Genomic DNA, 20,642 nt, shown 5'->3' with positions numbered 1-20,642 from the left:
GAAGAAACACTGCTTTAGCTTCATTTTGGATCTGCAGCTTCTCTTCAGGCTTACTTTAAAAACATCTCCATATCTTACTAAAAGGTTACGTGCAGGTTGGCTTTAGAAACACCCTTCGTTTAACATCTTACTGACAGTAGCACTTTAGATTTCAGGTTTTATATAAATAGACCTTTGCACAACTGAGTCATCAACACTGAACCAAGAGAATATCCTACAGTCTTCTTCTCAATGGCTTGCTTACAGTTTCAAGCTTGAAGAACCCATTCAGTATTAACATTAGACTTCTGTATGTGGCAGTCTGCGTGGGTATTTAGTATTACTGGAAGCCTTGGCTTCACCAAGCCAAGCAGTTCTTCACTTTATTTAGCGTTTTATTATTTTGTGAGAACTATGCAGGTGTTTTTATTTCTGAAGGCTTTATATTTTATTCAGTTAAGATTATTAAAGACTGAATTCTTTATTTGGAATGAAATTGTCGTCTTACACAGTGCGTATAAAAAGGAATAACTGATACACATCGTCACCATATCAAAAGGAAAAGAATACCAGTGCAAAATGCGGCAGACAAATACATCTCTAACATATTGCAGAGGCGGATACTGGGACAATACTACTTCAGAAAGGTGCCAGCAAAACGGTGAGAATGTGGAAACAAAAGGAAGTATCGTGTTTGTGTGGTGCAGGAAGCTTCCCAGAATCTGACAGAACCCATGCATGTCTGCACCCAGAATACACTTAGAGAACAGTCTAATCATGGCAATAGGTACTACAGAAAATGGTATATTGTGTATAAACCTGGCCTCTCTAATCGCCTCCTTATGTGCCTGGAACATCTTGACGTTGTTCATGTTGGACTGCCAGTATTTCACATATCCCCCGTGATCTGCTGTCAGCATCCACATATCATTGTGTGACCAAGTCATAGCCCTTACAGGGCTGTCGTGAGCCTGTAAATTCAGAAACAGAACTTCTAGCAAACACGTTCAAATACTGTCTGATCCACACAGACACAAAAGTTAGTAAACTCCCTACTTAACAGCTGCAACAAAGAACAACAAAGAAATGAGAACAATGAGATTCAAGATATTACTAGGGGGAAAAAATTCCCTTACTTGTATACAAAGGTCTTCTAGATAATAAATGAAAAGTATTTGCATTTTGATTCCAAATGGTTCTTTATTATTTCAAACACTGGTAAGCATGTTCTTGGGAAGTTAGCATAGCACATGGAGATGGAATGAGAAGCATTAAATGAGCTGCCTATAGCCACAGTCTGACATGGGGTCAGAGCAGAATAAAAAAGAATCTAAGACCTCTAAGGCTCTCACTACCACACTTAGACCACAGAACCGTGATGAGCAGGGTGAAGATGTGCTCCTAAAACATGCTCTGCAAACTCAAGGAAATAACCAGAACTCTTGACAGGTGATTTTACCTGCAATATTGTTTCAAAATTGAACGTCAGTCCATTCCATAAAGTGAACTCTCCACTAGATGCGCCAGTGACCAAGCGTCTCCCCTCAGGAGTCCACTGCAAAAGAAAAAATGAACTCAAACTCAGCAAATATGATATCCAAACATATCTTCACAATACTCCAGATAAACTATGAGCTTCTTCCAAGGAATCTGCAGAACTAGAATTTACTAAATGACTTCCTAGAGGATGTCAGGTAGACAAAAATGCAGAACAGTGCCAGAGGGATTTTGACACTTGTAACAACAGAACAAAGCCTGCTGTAAAGGTAATGAAAAAAGATCTAGTAGAGAAGAAAAAGCTTACTGGTCCCTAAACATTTCTAGCACCCAATATCCATTCTGAACAATACTGCTGACACTACAGAAAAGCTGTTTTAAAAGATGCCAAGAGAGTTAAATAGCAGAGACTCATTTGCCTTTATTATTTTCCAAGGTCAAGATACTATTAACGGTTCTTGTTTCTTTCTTCAGTTAAGAATAGCACTCTAGTTTAAGACAATACAACTCATTAAATCCAACACTATACTCACCCTGACAACAAACACTGGGCATTTTACTTTATTAGTAGATGTCCGAACGAATTTTGTTGTAACAGCATTCATGGGGTTGTTCAGCATTCCTATAGGAGGGACCAGCTATGAGGAAAGAAAGAAAAGGTTTAGCAACGACATGTCTAGCCAGAAACTGCAAGGCAAGCATACATTCTGAACACACATTTGTGGAAAAACAGGTTTTGCATTTGCAGGAATATTATGAGAAAGTGAGTAAAAGTGTTCAAAAGCCTGTCTGATTTACCACCTCAAACATCCAGGACCTGCATCTTTGAGAGCTTAAGGCATTATGAGAGCTCTTATGTCCAAACATTAAAAGCCTATCCAACTTCAGGTTCTCTTAGTGGACATAGATTCCAACAGAACAAGAGAAAGCAGAGTGAAGACATATTTAATATCTTCCGTGACTCTTGTAGACAAAATAACCTCAGCTGACAGGCAAAATCCTTCTGATTTCTGAACAAATGTTATCCACAGAATTTCATCAGGGAATAGAAAGGATTTACTTACATCATTATAGTATCCTGCATCAGGCTGGATTGCTCGCATATCTCGTGGGTCTCTCTGCCATAGTCTGTTCTGGAAAGAAGAACAACAATTCCTAGTTTTTACCACTAGTGACAAGAGCTAGCAACTTCTGCAGCTGAAACATAACAATTACAATGCATTCAGATGGATAAAACTTACAAGACCCCAGAATAAAAACACCTTCAGTCAGTTAAATTTTGTCAGCTGTCAAAAACCTTTTCCAAGACCACATTCCATGAGTTGAGAATGAAGTCGTTTCAGTTTCGTGCTGTACACTTAACCAGTGTGGATCTGTGCACTTATTAGGAACATAAGCCGAGATTCTAGGTGAAACATTTCCAGCATATACTACTACAATTTGATAGAATTTCCTAGGCCAAGAGCAGATTATGAATAAACCATTTATCTTGTTTTTTATAGAATCCCATCAACTGAAATCTGTAGTACTGAAGTCAGGACTGAAAAAAGCACATTTTGCATCCAAAGCTGAGATCTGATCCTTGTTTTAATAAACAGAAGCTTGAGGGTGCTCACTTCTGCCACAGTAAAAAAGGTCCTGAGCTACTAAAACTACTTTTTTTTAGAATTGATCCACTACCAATAGAATCTTTTGGAGACACCCCTAAAATACAAGAATATATTTTAACTATTCAGTGTTTAAAGAAATCTTAGAAGGTAATTTAAAGCTACTACCAAGAAAACCTTGCAACTGTTAACCCCTACAAGCTCTAATCATGCACTGGCCACAGCAAATCACATTCATTTCATTGTGTTTTCACGATGTTGCTGCTGAGATTGCACCAATTCCTCTATTGACAGAGTATATTCTATTTCTTCTAAGCTAATATCCAGTACTTGCAAAGTAAATCTTGATCACAAAGGTAAATAGCATGCCATCAAAAAAGCTGAGTAAGCATTTTAACAGAAACGTTTCTTCAACTAAATTTCATTTCAATTGTTCTGTACCTATTAACTTCAGAGAAAGGGACTTTCAGAGACCACAGCACAAGTTGCACTGCTCTTTAGTCAGCTGATGAGAAAACACTTTTAAGGTGCCCTGGTTTTGGAGGGGAAGGGATAATGGTTGATTACTCCTTTTGGGGAAGTTTCTATTTCAAAACAAAACCACAAACAACTACATTGCTTGTAATTAAATTTTATCTTCACTGAAAAGTCAGGGAATGGTCATATCCAAGTTGAAACTCCAAAACAGAACGTAAAAACTGGTGTTCACACAAAGTATAGGATCAGATCTGTCTATGTACACTTTTATTACCAAGGACCAAACTCTTTTATGTTCGCATTACACCGCATTCACAAGCACACATCATTAGTTTGTGAATGCACTATTCCAGACCTCTCTAAGGACACTGAAAAGCACAATCACAACATTCAGGAAAGAAAAAGTTGTTTTTAAAAAAAAAAAAAAAACAAACAGAAAATCCACTAACCTCCAAATGTTTAATCACAGAGGGATTGTAGTCGATGGTCTTGCGGTTGACAGCTTTTCTCATCCGCTTCCCATCGAAAGTGAGCTGTTGCATTGCTTGCTGCTGGGCAAAATCAGGCCTTTTGTAGAACAACTGCCGAGGCGCCTGGTGCTGGAACCTCGGCATGTGGAAAAATCGGGGCGGGGAGCCAATTTCTGTGGCCATGGCTATCTCGTTTCTGAAAGACTGCAAAAAGTGAAACACCAGGTTACTACCTAATAACGACAGAAACGCTGCATGAGCACCTCCACTAACTTCATTTTATCAAGATGAATAATAACTTCATAAAGCAACACTTATTAGGAAGGAATATTTGCAGGTTCCTCTGAACAATTCCTGTGTTTGTCCTGTGCCACACAACACTGACATTTTAAATGGTTAAGTACTTTCTTCTCTATCAAGGGGAATTCTGTGTTGGAACACATCACTCCAAAGTTCATATTACCATTCCTAAACTAGAACTGTGCAGGGAAATAACATCCTCAGTAAAAACAGGACCAGTAAATGCAAGAAACTGTACGTTCCTTCAACAGAAAATGGCATTTGATTCAATACACAAAAGGAAACATTACACTAGGAAGAAATTAATTTAACAATGGGAAAAAGTTTTCAAGGGCTGCCTCAAAACTTTATTCTAGGACCTGAAAAGAAAATTGCATTCCCTTTATGTAACTTAAACTGAATAAACCTGAGAATAAACCTGAGAAGAGGAGTTGACGGGTGGTTTTATTAACATTTATAAATATCTAAAGGGTGGGTGTCAGGAGGTTGGGACATCCCTCTTTTCTATAGTAGGTAGTAACAGGACAAGGGGTGATGGGATGAACCTGGAACACAAAAAGTTCCACTTAAACATAAGAAAAAACTATTTCACCATGAGAGTGACAGAGCAGTGGCAGAGGCTGCCCAGGGGGGTTGTGGAATCTCCTTCCTTGTAGGTCTTCAAACCCATGTGGACATGTTCCTATGCGACCTGATCTAGGTGAACCTGCTTCTGTAGGGGGATGGACTAGATGATCTCTAAAGGTCCCTTCCAACCCCTACCAGTCTATTATTCTATGAAACCACAGACAACACTCTACCTGTGGGTGTACTCTCTATTACATTATTGCAAAACAAACATAATGAAACAATTTCCTTGACAAGACCCACGAACAATTTTGTTAAGAAAATGTGAAGGGCAGGAATAAAAATGCCCACATTCAGATGTCCTCTGACATAGGGAAAATGAGTCTAAAACCTATTTTTTCAGTCTGCAAAAATCCTTAAGTGAGGGGTTCACAGCTCAGAACTACAATATACACTGTTTTTAAAGTATACACTAACTTGAACTCAGTGATCTTAAAGGTCTTTTCCAACTGAAGTGATTCTATGATTCAGACTCAGCAGTGACACACTGTGAATCAGTAAAAGCTCAAACCTCATTTTCAGCTTTTACTCTCCCCCATCCAGTCATAAATTGAAACAAATTCTAAACAAAAATAAACTGTCAGTGTAACCAAAGGAAAGCTAAAAAGCTGAGAAACTCTCCTTTGCATGAAGGCTAAAGTGCATTTAATAAAAAGAATGGACGCAAAACTGTAGACTATTTCTTAAGAAAGTTGAAATAACCTGTTTCTGAATTCATGAGTGTACTTCCCTATTTAAAGCACTCCTGCCCCCAATTTGAAAGAGTTGGAAAGTTGTCTTAAAATGCTAGCTCACTTTTTTGATCCCAATAATAGGAAAATAAAGCTAAGAAAGAAATGCTAGACATAAGAGTTTAAAAGTAGTACATAATTTGATTCTTTTTAAGAGTTTCTTTAAGGAGGAGGTTACCCTTTAAATACCAGTTCATTGGTACAGAGCAAGGATTAATCTTAACAGGCTTTGCAAACTTAAAAGTCACACATTCCTTTCCATTGCTAATAAAGTGTGTCAGGCCAGCTACAAAACAAGCTATTACACCTGACTATCAGCTACACAAACAACTCTAACATGCCAGGGGAAAGAAAAATCTCCAATTAAAGGCATTACAACTACTCTCCATTCAAGCCAAACAAGTCCAAACTAAAACACTATGTTTCCTTAAATGAGACCTTTGACAGGTGTGGAACCTTTTAATAGACCAACTGGTGTAACTGGAGAGACCAATTTTCAAACAAATAAGCTTCATCCTGTGGCTGAAAAGCTCATTGCTTGAAATCTGCCCAATACCAGATGCTCTAGTAAAGACATTGCCTCAAAACACTGTCATATCTATGCCACTGTAACAGCACGACTACAATGTTAGACATATCCAAAACAAGAAGGGATCAAAACTTTGTCATGTAGGAATCATGGCAAGTACCCCTAAACCTCAAGACAATTCTCTTAAAATTTGCCTAATGGCTAACTTGTACTGAAAGTTTCAGGTGTTAAGTCTCAAAGGTAAAACGAAAACGACAGCAGTGCTCTTACCAAAAAAGAGAAAGCTTCTTCAAACAAGCAAAACAAGCTGGCATTAGACACAAGTCCATTAATGAAGTCTTTTAAATTAACTTTTAAAGTTTATTCATTATTAGATGGGAGACTAATCAACTAATCTTTGTCAAGTCTAAAGATCAATCAATGCTTTATATGACAGCAGAAAAGATCCTTTTTCAAAGCCACACATCTGTAATGTCTTATAGGCAGTGCAAAAATACATCTCAAGAACCAAAATCAAACAATACAAAGAGAAATTCTGGGGCTTCCAGAAACACTTTGATCAGATATCTTTGCAAGAAAACCTTACATAACAATTACATGAGAACAACTTCAAAACAACAAGTTAATAATTTATTCTCATATTTCAGAAAATAAATTATTCCAAAGCAAATGCTTCAATTACTAACGTAGGTAAATCAAGCATTAGCTACAGCATGGATCAATTTAGATTGGACATACCTACACTATCACAAGCCGTGTTTAACTTGGTCTAAACAACATTCACTTAACATGCAACCAACATCAACCAAAACTACTGTTTAAAAGGTGACCAAAGGCATAAACACATGCATTAGACCTCTTGATGCCTACAGACTCTTTTGAGTTTATGTTTATGACAAGACAGTATGTGACATCACAACAACACGACAAGGGAAATGACACAGGATTAAGAAAACAGCGTATGCACACTGAGGGAAGTTTCCAAACAAAAAGCTTTGGTAATGAAAAGGCTTTTTGGCACAGATTCACTTAAGATGAAACTGGAACATTTATTTCCAAAGACCTCTAGTCCAGTCAGACAAACATATCTATAGGTTACCAGAACCCTACTTTGTCTTTCATTGGAATTAGCCAATGTCTCAACTGGCTCTCCTTCAGATCTTTTGTATCAGCTAAAAAAGCATCTGAATTCAGTCTACAGCCAAAGCTCCTGATGTATTGGAAGCATGAGTAGTAACATGCAAACAAATATTAGAGGGCAAGGTGTAAACCACACTAGTAACATCTAATTTCCTACCTTAAGCAAAGTACCAAACTTTGTCGTTGAGTCCATCAACAGGGGTTTAAATGGAAGACTATATTTGTTCCTTAACACACAGAATTAGAAACAACAGCAAGATCTTTCCCACATCGAGCATCAGTCAGCTCTTATTGTTTCTGGATAGTAATGTTACCAATTAACTTCTATCCTTTTCTAGTTCAGTTTTATGCCAGTTTGAACTGTGAACTGAATACCCCATGTCATTCCTTCATGAATCCTTATTGTTTGCAACAACAACATGACTTTTCAGAGCATCGACTGTTAAGTTTCCCTCTTTCTGTCCCCGCAAATACCCCTTCAAAGCTGGCTAGCTTTCACACATTTGGAAGACATTGTATTTGGGGATAAATTGAGAATATATAATGACTTCAACGAGTAAAGGCAGGGCCATCAGGAACATCAGAAGATAAGCAACTGGGCCTTCATTTCATCAAAGATGACAAAGATAGTCTGGAAAACTCAGTCAAAACGGGGAATAAATAAAGGCACATCTGACACAAGACTGAGGAGATGGATGGGATAGACAAAAACCCTAAAGACAAGTTAGAAGACACACAGTAGGAGTGGGAGTAACTACAGAAGCAAAACCACTAAGGAGCAAGGTCAGTCAGGAAAGAGTGAATGAGAAAAAGACACAGGTTAAAAAAAAAAAAGAGAGAAATTTGAAATAATTTAGTTGAGAGATAACTGGGCAGAAGAAACTGCCCAACAGAACTCAAGGAGCTTATGAAAGCACCCGAGATGTCCACTGCTGTTCCTTAACAAACAATAAATACATTGGCAGCAAAGCAAGCCTTTGTTCCTCCAGTGCCAGAAGGATGGCAGGTTTATTAAGCTATTGAGCAACCAGAGGGACATGGCTATAAAACAGAATGAAAACTGAAAAGAATTGAGGACAGTCTTAAACCCAGGGCAGCATGGTGCCACAAGATTGATGGATTTGTGGAGTTTGTTTGCTTCTTAAAACAAGAGAAGAGTCACATTGCAGTAGTAGTCCATTACAGAAAATGGTGACCACTTAGTTCATGTACTCAAAAAAGGGCTAACTCCCAGTAAGGTTTTTAAGTTGACAGATTTGGACTTTGCTGCCTAAAACCATGCAAACTTTGCTGCCCAATATCATGCAACCTAAAGCAATTCACACAAATTCACAAATCACAATGAAACAAATTAGGCTGTTCAACCATAATGAAAACACCAAAGCATCCTTCTACACTGGTTCAATCAGGCAAAGCCTAGGGAAAAAGTCATGGCTTATGGTAAATCCATCATGTCTTACAGATTGTTCAATACTAAAAGAAAAAAACCCGATGTGTGTATAGCCTTGGCAGATTTTATGTGGTTCACCCAAAAAGTAAAGATCAGCGTTAATGAAGTGCAATAACTGGTAAGTAAAACATGCTTGCCTATTTAAGTTACTTTTCACTGAATGGAAAGCAACTTGGGTGCAATACAGTGAGTAATAACCTGAATATGTCAAAAGAAAAGTAGGATTCCAAATGACAGAACAGACAGCTGCTCTCCTGAGCAGTGCAAGCAGTTGGCTACTTTGCAAACCCTTCACTGCTCAGTACACAAGAACAAATGTGCTAAAGCTTTGAAGACATTCCCCTGGAATGGCTAAATCAGCAAAGGAAAACAAGTGATAACATTCTCCCGAGTGTTACTTGTTTAAATGTGTAGTAGTTCAACAAAGTTAGGCCTTGAAGCCAGTATTTCTACAGTGTAACAGAAACAGTGAAAATTAATAATGACTATATGCATTGAAATAGCACATAAGAGTCCAAAACATGGTTCAGGACATTCAATTAAAAATAAAAACCACAATTAGAGAACAACCACCTCAGCTTTCTGCAGCAGAAGTATTAGATAAAAACACCACAATGAAAAGTCAGCATTACCAGTCTGTTGTTCAATATATGTACAAGCCATAGGTAGCGCTTCGTTTCCTTTTAGTAACTTTTCTTTCAATTCAAAAATCCTGTTGTAAAGAGTTGGCTCCGAAAAAAATGTCACCTCTGCATTTCCATTTGTATATTAAGAACTCCGTTAAGCACATCCAAATACACACCTCTGCCCTGAAGAAAACCCCAAACCAATCAGACCAAATACAATTTAACGTTTCCTTCTTTAATGGAGTATCAACACTGAGTTCCAAAAAAATAATCTCCTTTCTTTCCTCTTTTGGAAGAGTGACAGGCTGTTAAGACTCTTGGGTGCTTCTTGAAAGCCTGAAGTCACTAGGTAGAAGGTTACATATTTTTGCAAACCATGTCATGGTCTTTCAGATATTTTTAAACATCTAAAGTAAATATTCCCCAAATGATTTGTCTTTTAAACAGGAAATTAACCTGAGCAAAACACAAGTTTCCAATGTTTCTGCATCTCCCTTGCTTCATTCACTGAAGCAGGTATGTGTGTCATCTACGTGTATCCAAAACCCACATTAATAAAAACACTGCAACACCAGCACTAGCAGCAGCAACCTTCACCACACTTGTCTGAAGATACACTTGAAATTTGCTGAAACTTCTTTGTGTGCCTGCCAATGAACAGAACTTTCTCAGCAGAGGTGACTTTGCCTCTGCTCTATACAGATGTCATCGTTTTTCTTAAGAGACTGATCATAAATTTCCTTCACAGTATATAATCCCACTCTGAAAACATAGGAAAAGTAAGAAAAAGAAAAAATTATGGCAATCTGTAGACCTCGTGAGGAGTATATTCATTTGACCAATTCCTTTAACTGCTTTGTGTCTCTATTTCCTATTGTATTGGAAAAATCATTTAATCATAGTTATGAAACACCATCACAAAGGCTGAAAATCTCTGAGGCACTCAATAAAATACACGTTATTTGAGATTCTTCAGTTCTTTTGAGAACCAAGAGTTTAGAGAGATAAAGTTGATCATCAAGAAAGACTGCTACATCTAAACAAATCTAGTCCAGAAAGATTTTATGGACATTTATTGATACACAGTTCAGTAACTAGATGCTATCTTTTCTACTAGCTCTGAAAGTTAACAGTTAAGAATATACAACTAGTTTAAAAATATCATTCTCAAAGGTACTCCATGATCCATCTTGACTTTGAACTGTGTTAACAGAATGTCAGTTTTTGTACAAACAGCATTTCCCCACTGATAAGGAAAGTTTGCATGAGACAATGAGATGCAACAATGAAGCATGAAGTTGCCCACCTTAGCTCTGTGGTGACAAAATGATATATTTTTGTCTAAAACAGACAACCCCCCCCCCCTTTAATAATAGGAAAAAATGCATGGGTTTCTTGTCTTTTGAGCATTTGAAAATCTATTCTCAGTTTTGAATTACATAAGGCACAACAATAGCATGTTATTTTCTGCGTTTTTATATGCAGAGCTCCAAGAATTTTCTACAAGACATATAAACACAGGCATGGTATGGTCAGCTTAAAACCAAGAAAAATAAGAGCATTCTTATAATCTAGAGAACAGACTTGTTTATCCACAGGTGTTTTAGGTCCACAATACACCAAATCACAAAACTCAAGACAAAAATCCTGACCTATATTATACAAGACTGTCATCAAATGACATTACTGTGCTCTGCAACAAGTGGATTTCCTGAGGGCTCCAACGCTGTATTCCCAAAATACAGTAGTATTTGTTCTCTGTTGTATTCTTTTTGTGAATCAAACTTCTCAGAAATGGGGTTTAAACTCTGACTATGCAAAGCAGAGCAGTGGAAGGATTTGGCAATTTTCCCCGTTCCAGTCATTCTATTCCAATAGAAAATGTAAAAAATAAAATAACCTCCTACACCTTCATAGAAATCACAAAAACAGATACTAAAATTAATCATTGGCCAAGCCAACATAAACTACTCTGCTCAAAAGGTTCAACAACCTCCTCTTATTTCAAGACAGTCCAAAGATTTGTTTCATATACAGCCCAGAATCTACAACACTGGCATGATCAAGGACCCTTTAACTTCAGTTCTTTACTTGCATCATGCCCCGTTTCACCACAAAGTTCAACCCTCTGGACTTGTTAATACAACTCAAACACATACACATACGATATGGAGTCTGAAAGGACAGAACATGTAACACTTCTAACATAGCAATCAAGAAAACAATTCTTTCACTGTACAGTGACCAAGACCCAGCAACATTAATATTTTTATGATGGTTTTGATTCAAAGAGTTTATTCTCTGCAGGAAGAAAAGTGCTGATATTTAATTGACAGAAGTCCTACACCTTTGAAGTGTCACATACAGACACACAGACTCACAGAATCTCAAGGGCTGGAAGGGACCTTGAAAGATCATCCAGTCCAACTCCCCTGCCAGAGCAGGACCACACAGAGTAGGTCACACGGGAACTCATCCACATGGATTTTGAATGTCCCCAGAGAAGGAGACTCCTCAACCCATCTGGGCAGCCTGTAAACACAATGCCCAAGAACCCGTGAAACGGTAGAGAAAGCATACAGACAATAAAGATATCTAAAAGCCCAAGGGAGAGCCAGCTTTCTGTGAAAAAAACCACTTGAAACAGCCAATCTCAGAGTCTCACTTTACAGTCTGGGGGACAATCTTAAAAGAGTTGAGTCTGCTTAGCTCCATGTAAGTTACATGTACCTCTAACACTGTTCAAATTTTGGATTTCTATTGCTAAACAAATACCTAATAATCCAACAAATCTCATTCCTCATTTTATGCTCAAACTAAACCTTTGACTCATTCCAAAGTAGACATTTACAGAAGACAAATGCTTAGATACATCACTTAGAGTCAAAACACTAGTTCACAGGACCCAAGAGACAGGTCCTGCTGTACCACTTGGGCCACAGCAGCAAAAACTATTTTCACAAGTAACACTGTGTACAGTGGCTCCCTTTCTGCATCTGACAAAATTAACTTGGACAGCAAGATTCTTGAGGTGTACTTCGAAACAAACAAGGAGCAGTTAAGCGGATGTTTGGGAGACTGCATCTAAACCTCAGCTGGATGACTTAGTTTGCTGACATGGCTTCAGTAATGGTTGACAGTTTCACCTGAAGTTAGTTTACTTGCAACATTTTGATATTTTTAATTAATAAAACAACGTTCTTCTTCCCATAAAACTATTATTCCTTTACTTTGACTAATGAGATTCCACCCCCCCAGTCTCCTCTTCTCCAGACTAAACAGCCCTACTTCATGTATCCAGTATAAGAAGATACTGAACACTTTTGCAGTCCCACTGCAGAACAACTGCCCCATAACATACTACTCCACAGTATTTTCCTAGAAATATCCAAGAAGATTCCCCTCCCCAAGATTTTTGATTCTTGATAAAAATATTTAGCAGATACAGAAATATTCAACCAAGACAGACTTGATTGTTATCCTCCCCTACAAATCAAAACTCAAGCAGTTAAATTAGCGCTTGTGTTTACAGCAGCAGATTAAACTTACTACCTACAGTAGTTATGCCCAGATATAACTAACACAGACACACCCTTAAGCAAGTGGAATCTGAGAACTCAAACTTCATCAAAATACACAGTGCTGCTAAAGAAGCCTTATGGACCCTGCTGGAGAAACTCTAATCATATTTGTGTAAACAACACTCCCTGTTATTGACTTACAGGTGAATCAGACAAGTTTAAAACAATTATTCCATCAAACAAATACCCCTCTAAATTACAGCGAAAAAAGGGAACTAGCACATCTAGATTCCTTTGATCAACTGAAGTTATGACTGTCGATTATTTCTGTGACTAAGGACAAAATTTGAATGTGTAGCTTCTTAGTATCTGCTCCAGTCAAGACTTAGATGTCTTGCATATATGTAAACTACCCTTTTGCTGGAGTTTGCTGTGGAAGACCCATGTGTAACCCCCATTTGGTACTAGTTGGCCTAGAAACTGTTTAATCCAAAGAGAAACAAACTTAAAATAGGAAAAAAGTAAAGTGTGCTAGTTATAATAACATTAAGCTATGAAGCTCTCAGTGTTTTAAGTCTACACAGTATCACCCAAGCAGTTTTAAAGTGTTGTCACAAACACGCCTATTTTAAAACATCATCAACATAGAGATTCCTCTATATAAAGAAACTTTCAATATTAAACCAGTTTCTAAATTGATGATTGACTGCCATCACAACTTGCTCACGTAACTGAAAATCAATTTGAAATACAGTTGCTTTTAACTAGAATAACACAGCCAGGAAGGTAAGTTTTCTGGTCTTCCCTTGAGAATTATAAGCCATGCAAATACCTGGACATGCTAATGAAGTTAAACACACACTGCTCAACAACCACATTTGAGCTTCCTCAGTAAATACCCTTTGCATTCAGTATTGTTCAATAAAAGTATCTGTTCATCTTCTCTATCAATACATCTCTCAAAAAAGAGAATTAAAGTTCACATACATCAATCCCACACAAAGTCTTTCAAGGAGCAAGGGTTCAGTGTAAGATTTTCTCCAATTAAAGGAAGAGTGAAGCTCCCCATGGGAATGACAACTGAGTAGAAATGCATGTCACCAGAGAGTTTCAGTTCTAGAAACTTGAATGCTCCAAAGACCTACAAGCCCTTGGCATTTCTTTCCTACTTTATACTGCCTGCCTTGAGAATATCAGCAAGCTTTCCTGGCAAAAGCAGTATTTCAGTCAACAATTCTAGGTCAGTCTTTTCCTCTTGCTGTACAGAAAGCTTGGCAGCTGTGGCTCATCACATTAATGATGCGTCTATACAAGATATCATTAGAAATAAATAGCTTGTTTATTTATTAGGCTTAAATTTTCTGAAGAGATCGACAATATTTGCATCCACCGAGAGAAAAAGACTGCAAAACATGGTTTGATGGGTGACTCAAGTATGAATTTAACTCCATAATTTTGCAACAGCGCAAACATCACAGAGTGAACACGCGACATTAATACTCAGTTTGAAGTCCTCCTGCTTGCAAATTTGGGACATACACAATTCTTCTTTCAATATAATAAAAAAATTTCACTAGTCTTTGCAAAGAAGTGTAATGGTTTGCTTACAAACGTGCCCCAACAGGAATAAAGGAATTTTTGAAGTGATTACTGGGGCTGAGGGAAGGATAACAATGCTAGGAAGCCCAACTGCTCATTGTGATTGTAGGGATGGCTACTGAGTGAACTTCACCAGTGTGAGTCTAGAGCATTGCTGAGATCAAGTTCCACAATGACTCAAATCCAAGCTAGAACAGCTGACACCAAAAAGCAGTCCTGCCTTGCCCCAATTGTACATTCCTGTCCCACATGACTCCTCCTTTAAGCCAACATGAACATGTGGTGACCACACTGGCTATCCACCTAAGAAACTGCTCTGTGTTAAGTATATTTTTTTGCTAACATTAGTCAAAAGCCAGAGCAGCTTGTCACCCACAGAGTATGGAGTTCCAGGAATGCCTCTACTGACACAGGAAAAAAAACCCAAGTGACTAGAAGCAGGGGAAGTTACCACTTCAGGCTGCAATACCAGTTGAGGTGATTGCACAAGTACCAGACAGGGCAGAGCTGCCATTATGCTGTCTCAGGCTGTAAGTCTGGCACTTGTATCAGCTGGAGCTGTGGCACAATTTATCCAACTCAAACTGCTGCTTGGGACAGACTCAAATTTGTAGATCAATATTCATACACCCATGGTAAAATGCAAATCACCATGTTACCAAAACTTGATCATGATCACTACAACTACACTAAACCCATAAAATACTACAGACTCCCTGTTCCTAGCCTTGGGTCTCCCTTTAAAAAAAGGACACATTAATATACTCTTTTCGGATTGGGAAAATGATTTAAAAGAATCCTTGAAATGATTATTTCAAACATATGCTCATGAAGTGTATAAAACACTATATACAGAACACATCTATACTTCTGGTAGCAAAACTGCTTTTGTCCTATCCTGCCCCACTGTTCAACTCCAGGGTACTCACCTCTGGGTAAAGCTACAGCTGAAGGACTAAGAGCAATTTAAATTCCAAGCTTCACACCCAACTGCCTTAAATTAAAACTTGGCACTAAGTATACATGATCTGATACATTTACATACATTTAGGTATGAGGAAAGGCTGCAGGACCTGGGACTGTTGAGTCTGATGAAGAGGAGACTGGGGTGGGGGGGAATCTCATTAATACCTCATTAATACAAATATCTAAACGGTAGCTGTCAGGAGGTTGGGGCATCACTTTTTTCCTGTTGTATCTAACGACAGGACAAAGGGTGATGAAAAGAAGCTGGACACAAAAAGTTCCATTTAAACATAAGGAAAAGCTATTTCACTATGAGGAAGCCCTGGCCCAGGCTGCCCAGGGAGGGTCTGGAGCATCCTTCCTCCTACACTGAGAGAAATCATGATAAAAGCAACGACTTGTGAAACTGCTTAGAACAGAAACTCTAACTCCTGACAACTTCATCACAACTTTCCCAGTACAATTCATTTTTATTAGACTTGCTACATTTTTTCAGTCCTTACAGTTCATTCACATGATTTTCCAGCATTAAAGATTATCCTATGCTACAGAAGTTGTCACTCACTCTTCCTGTTCAACAAGGTATCCTAATAAACAGGGTTTGGGGTTTTTTTTTTTCTCCTTCTCAAGTGGAAACCAGACACATGGCTTCTTAGATAAACTAGCACTGTTTATCATGGCCATTCTTGCTACACAGACTCATACCTCTTCCATTTTACAACTGTATGCAATAGTAAAACAGGAACAGTATTGGTGAGTTTAGTTTCAAAGCATAAATAATTTGATCTCTAGTATTCCTCCACATTCAGAGTGTGCCTTACAAATCCCAACTGTGATCACTCTGAGCAAGTAAGAAGGAATTGTACAAAAAGTGTAATGGCCTAAGGGAAAGTATCAAGTCTCAAGTCAGTAGATCCAATCTCTTAATAGCTTAAGCTCTTAAAAAGGGCTACAGTATTAATGTACCTTTCTGAATTTGTTTGTTGTTTGTTTGGAGTTTTTTTTCCTTATTTAAATAAGTATCCTTTAGACAAAGGAAAGAAACTTGAAATAAAACCTTTTAAAATAAGCAAATACTGAAGGGCTGGAATACTTGGCCATTTTTCTAACTACAACCTCCACAAGCTTCTACTGTGCTGTAACAGACTCAGGCCTTACCTTTTTCCCATCACAATCTTTCATCTAAATTACCACAAATCAAAGCACATTTTTAACCAGTATTTCACATGACTGTGGGACCACTGTCTTTACACAAAAAGTGTTATCAAAAGTATTGCTGCACAACAAAAGAGAAACCAGTTCACTTTCCCAGTAAATATATACCGCGTATCACATTTCAAGTTGTGCAAGGGAATGGCTGATACTGCCAGCCTGAGTGTGGAGAGCTGGTTGAACCAGAAGTGATGTTATATTAAATGCTGAGTAGCTTCTTTAAACACTGGTGAGCAGGAATGGATTGCTGGTAAATGTAGCAGTATTTCAAAACTATGGAATCATGGATGCTCTAAATTGAGGTAAAATGAACACTAAAGCATAAAACCCAAAGAACTATTCAGCTACCAAAAATTCTACTTCTCTGCTCTTACTTTCATAGGTTCTCTATGATAAGAGAACTAAGGTCATGTTAAGGTTTTACATCTTTTGAAAGATCTTTACCATATCCCCTCCCTACCATTAACCTCTAACAACGTCCAGTTTAACTGAGGATTCCTTACAAATGACATTTCTTCATAAACTATACCAACCCAACGTGCAAGGCCTGGGGCTGTTCAGTCTGGAGAAGAGAAGGCTAAGGGGGGAATCTCATTAATATTTACAAATATCTAAATGGTGGGTGTCAGGAAGTTGGGGCAGCACTTTTTTTCTCTTGTGTCCAGTGACAAGACAAGGGGTGATGGAAACAAGCTGGAACACAAAAAGTTCCATTTAAACATAAAGAAAAACTCTTTCAGTGTTTCAGTGAGGGAGCCCTAGCACAGGCTGCCCAGGGAGGGTGTGGAGGCTCCTTCTCTGGAGGCTTCCAAATCCACCTGGACAAGCTCCTGCGTGACCTGATCTAGGTGGACCTGCTTTGGTAGAGGGGTTGGACTAGATGATCTCTAAAGGTCTCTTCCAACCCCTACCATCCTATGACCCTATGATTATCTGTAGTTTTACTTTGTATAAAACTTCCAATAACAAAACAACATTCAGAGTGAAAATATGGCAAATGAAGAACCTATTCTGTACACATCACAAACAGTAAAGTTTTCAGCTTGTTTTTCACAGCTTCCCTGCACAAAGACACAAGTGGTTTTCCAAACTTCAAGCGAAAGCAATATCTAGGTAAGGCTAAAGTTATTTTCATTTCCAGCATTAGAGAGCTATCAAACCTGGACCCAGCAAGACACAAAGAGGAAAGTACTTTGCATGCAATCACCTCAGTAAAAAGTTAAACTGCCTTCCTTCCTTCCATACTCCCACTCAACCAAGAGTCTTCTCCACAGTATTTTTGTTTTGGTTGAGTCAGAGCCTAATACATCTGCCAGGGATGGGAACAGAACAAAGATTTCTCATCCCTTTCTCAGACTAAGGCCTCTCTTTGCTGCACAAAAGGTGGCATTTCTAGTACCTCTATCGCAAGCACAATTTGGGATTACTACGTTCTTACTTCCTGGGCTAACTTCTGCTCATAATAGAAAAACAAAACTGATGAGAGATTTTCCATTCCAGTGGTCCAAAGAGTCTAATGGTTACTGCTGAAAGGAGGATCAGCACTTCAGGTAAGAGTGAAAGGCTTTGAACTGTTAACTGCCACTCTAGGTAAAAGGGTTTAGCAGGAGTACTGAATTAAGCACACACTGGTTACTGGCACCTAACGTTCTCTGCAGCTTAAAAGGTTTGTGAGTTTATCCCTTTTTCTCCCTGTCTTTCAGTATTTCTTTTCTCAGTATTGATGCTTGCAATATAACCTGGAAGTTTCATCCCCTTCTGAAAGAGTCAGATGTTGAAGGCTGTGTACAGGTTACCTTCTGAACTGTGGAGCAGCTGAGCAGAGAATTCCAAAAATGCTAACAGCAAAGCAATTCATGACCTGCCACATTTTTATTTTGATGAGTATATGAAAAATGAAAAGTCTTTTAACTACATGTTCAGATGTTCACATCCTCCTCTCAGAAACACCACAGCACAACTGAGCAGGATGTTAGAAATCAGATTTTGAAACATATTTTATGATTGCACGTTCATATATGAAAGTTGAGAGCAGAATATTGCACCAAACTGATGAGAAGCCAAGTCAATTTAGCTGCTACAGAATCCAGTAGGAAGGAACTCTCAAGTATTTTGACATCATATTGTTTGCACGCTATAAACTCTCTGGAAAATAAGTACAGAGCACTGATTTCCTTAAAGGATGGAGAGGACAGTTTGAGTTAAGCATGAAAGAATTAACATCTGTTGTCTGGAGAAGGATGAGGGGCTACTGTCTACATAAACCCCAGATTATTCCTAGATAATACCCACTAGCTACAATTAAGGATATAACGAGGCACAAAACTCGTAGGGTACACGACTACTTACCTATGATGACTTTTGGCAGAATAAACTTATGTGCTCAAATGAGTACCAACATTTCAAAACACTGTACCTGAAACCATACAGCTATCTATTCACAATAACGATGCTAGGAGGCAGCAAGAGAGAAATAACATCCAACTTCAAGCAGGTACAAAGTTTGATGACTTCTCTCCAACAGAAAAACACTGAAGTATTTGTCCAAAGCTAACAGGTCACCGAGGTTTGTTACTTATGTCACAATCGTAGGCTAGTGAGTTTCAAACAGCGCAATGTGTGGCCACATCACCGCTAAATCCATCCATCCCTTCAGAATAAGCAAGTGCCTGCTGCACATGGCCACACTGACCCGTAACGGCTGCGGCTTCCCCAGCCCTGTTTTCAAGCACTTGCTTGAAAGATCTCTGCTCCCACTCAAAGCAGAAGGGAAAATACTTAAAAATGGAAAAAGAAGCGGTATTGAGAGGCGGCGGCGAGGCCACAAGCAAACACCGACGCAGCGGCAACGGAAGGGACCGGCCGCCTGCTCCCAGCCCCCGATCGCGCCGCCGCCTCAGCCCTCCGGCACGCCGCGGAGCCGGGCCCGGTGCTCGGCCCAGGCCGCGGACAAGGCCCGGGCCCCGCAGGGCGCTCGGACCCGGGCACCCCGCGCCGCTGGACGCACCCGCCGCCGCCGACCGGCCGGCCGCGCCGGGGCTCGGCTTCTGCCCGGCCCTGCCCGCACCGCTCCTGGGCCGCGGCCTAAAAAATGGCGGAGGCGGCCGCACTTCCCAGGCCGCTCGGCCCCGCGCCCGCCCCGCCGGCGGCCCGGCAGCGAGCCGCGCTCACCGTCCGGCCGGGCCCCTCGTCCTCCGACTGTGCGCGCTGCCGCCTCGCCCCTCGCCTCGTCCCTCCGGGCTGGGCAGCCGCCGCCTCACGAGCCCCCGCCGCGGGCGGCCGCCATCTTCCTTCCCCCACCAGCGACCGGGCGGCGCACGCGCCCTACGTGAACCCGCCCGGCGGCGCGAGGGGCGGGCTGAGGCGCGCATGCGCGCGGGGCGGGGCTCCCGCCGGGCCGCCACCGGAAGAGCCGGGCCGCCACCGGAAGCGCCGCGCCGCCACCGGAAGCGCCGCGCGCTCCGAGCCGCCCCTCACGGCGGCGGCCGCCTCTGCCCTGAGCCCGGCGTGGCGGGGAAGCCCCGGACAACGGCTGAAAGGCGGGTGAACCCCGCTGGGCGGTTTATGGCGGTCACATCCCGTATGTGCCTACGTGGCAGCGGTGTGCGCGGAGATGAGGGCGTCCGGGAACCCCGGGCCCCGCAATTGCAACTCGCCACAGCCAGCTAAGCAGAAATGGCTGATGGACTGTCCCACACTGCGCCCGCTTCAGGGGAAAGCTCAGCTGAGAGACATCGAGAAAACGATCCGAGGGTCCCAAGCATAACTGCGGACCACCAGAGACACTCACAGGAGAGAAGGAAGACCAAGCCGCTAAGAGACTCAAGGTGCACGTTTAATACATGAGGCAAAGGTTGTGATGGGTTCCAGGAGGAATCCTGGCTGTGCATGTGTGTTCCCGGAAAGCCGCT

The 20,642-nt window shown here is 40.3% G+C and overlaps 1 protein-coding gene across 1 annotated transcript in view; it reads right to left on the bottom strand.

The window, feature by feature from the left end:
* The window catches only part of WDR33 (WD repeat domain 33), a 67,594-nt gene extending 47,533 nt beyond the window's left edge, over positions 1 to 20,061 (bottom strand). Inside the window, exons 1-6 of the mRNA XM_062006228.1 lie at positions 19,903 to 20,061; positions 4,010 to 4,234; positions 2,541 to 2,609; positions 2,010 to 2,114; positions 1,439 to 1,534; positions 799 to 950 (exon numbers count right to left, since the gene is read on the bottom strand). Of these exons, the coding sequence (XP_061862212.1) occupies positions 799 to 950; positions 1,439 to 1,534; positions 2,010 to 2,114; positions 2,541 to 2,609; positions 4,010 to 4,213 (626 nt within the window). The 5' untranslated portion in view covers positions 4,214 to 4,234; positions 19,903 to 20,061. The remainder of the gene's footprint in view (positions 1 to 798; positions 951 to 1,438; positions 1,535 to 2,009; positions 2,115 to 2,540; positions 2,610 to 4,009; positions 4,235 to 19,902) is intronic.
* Positions 20,062 to 20,642: the final 581 nt, after the last annotated feature.

The sequence above is a fragment of the Colius striatus genome, chromosome 12, assembly GCF_028858725.1.
Source record: "Colius striatus isolate bColStr4 chromosome 12, bColStr4.1.hap1, whole genome shotgun sequence".
Lineage (NCBI taxonomy): Eukaryota > Metazoa > Chordata > Aves > Coliiformes > Coliidae > Colius > Colius striatus.
Note: the sequence above shows the minus strand (reverse complement) of the source record. Positions and strands in the feature narration are given on the sequence as shown.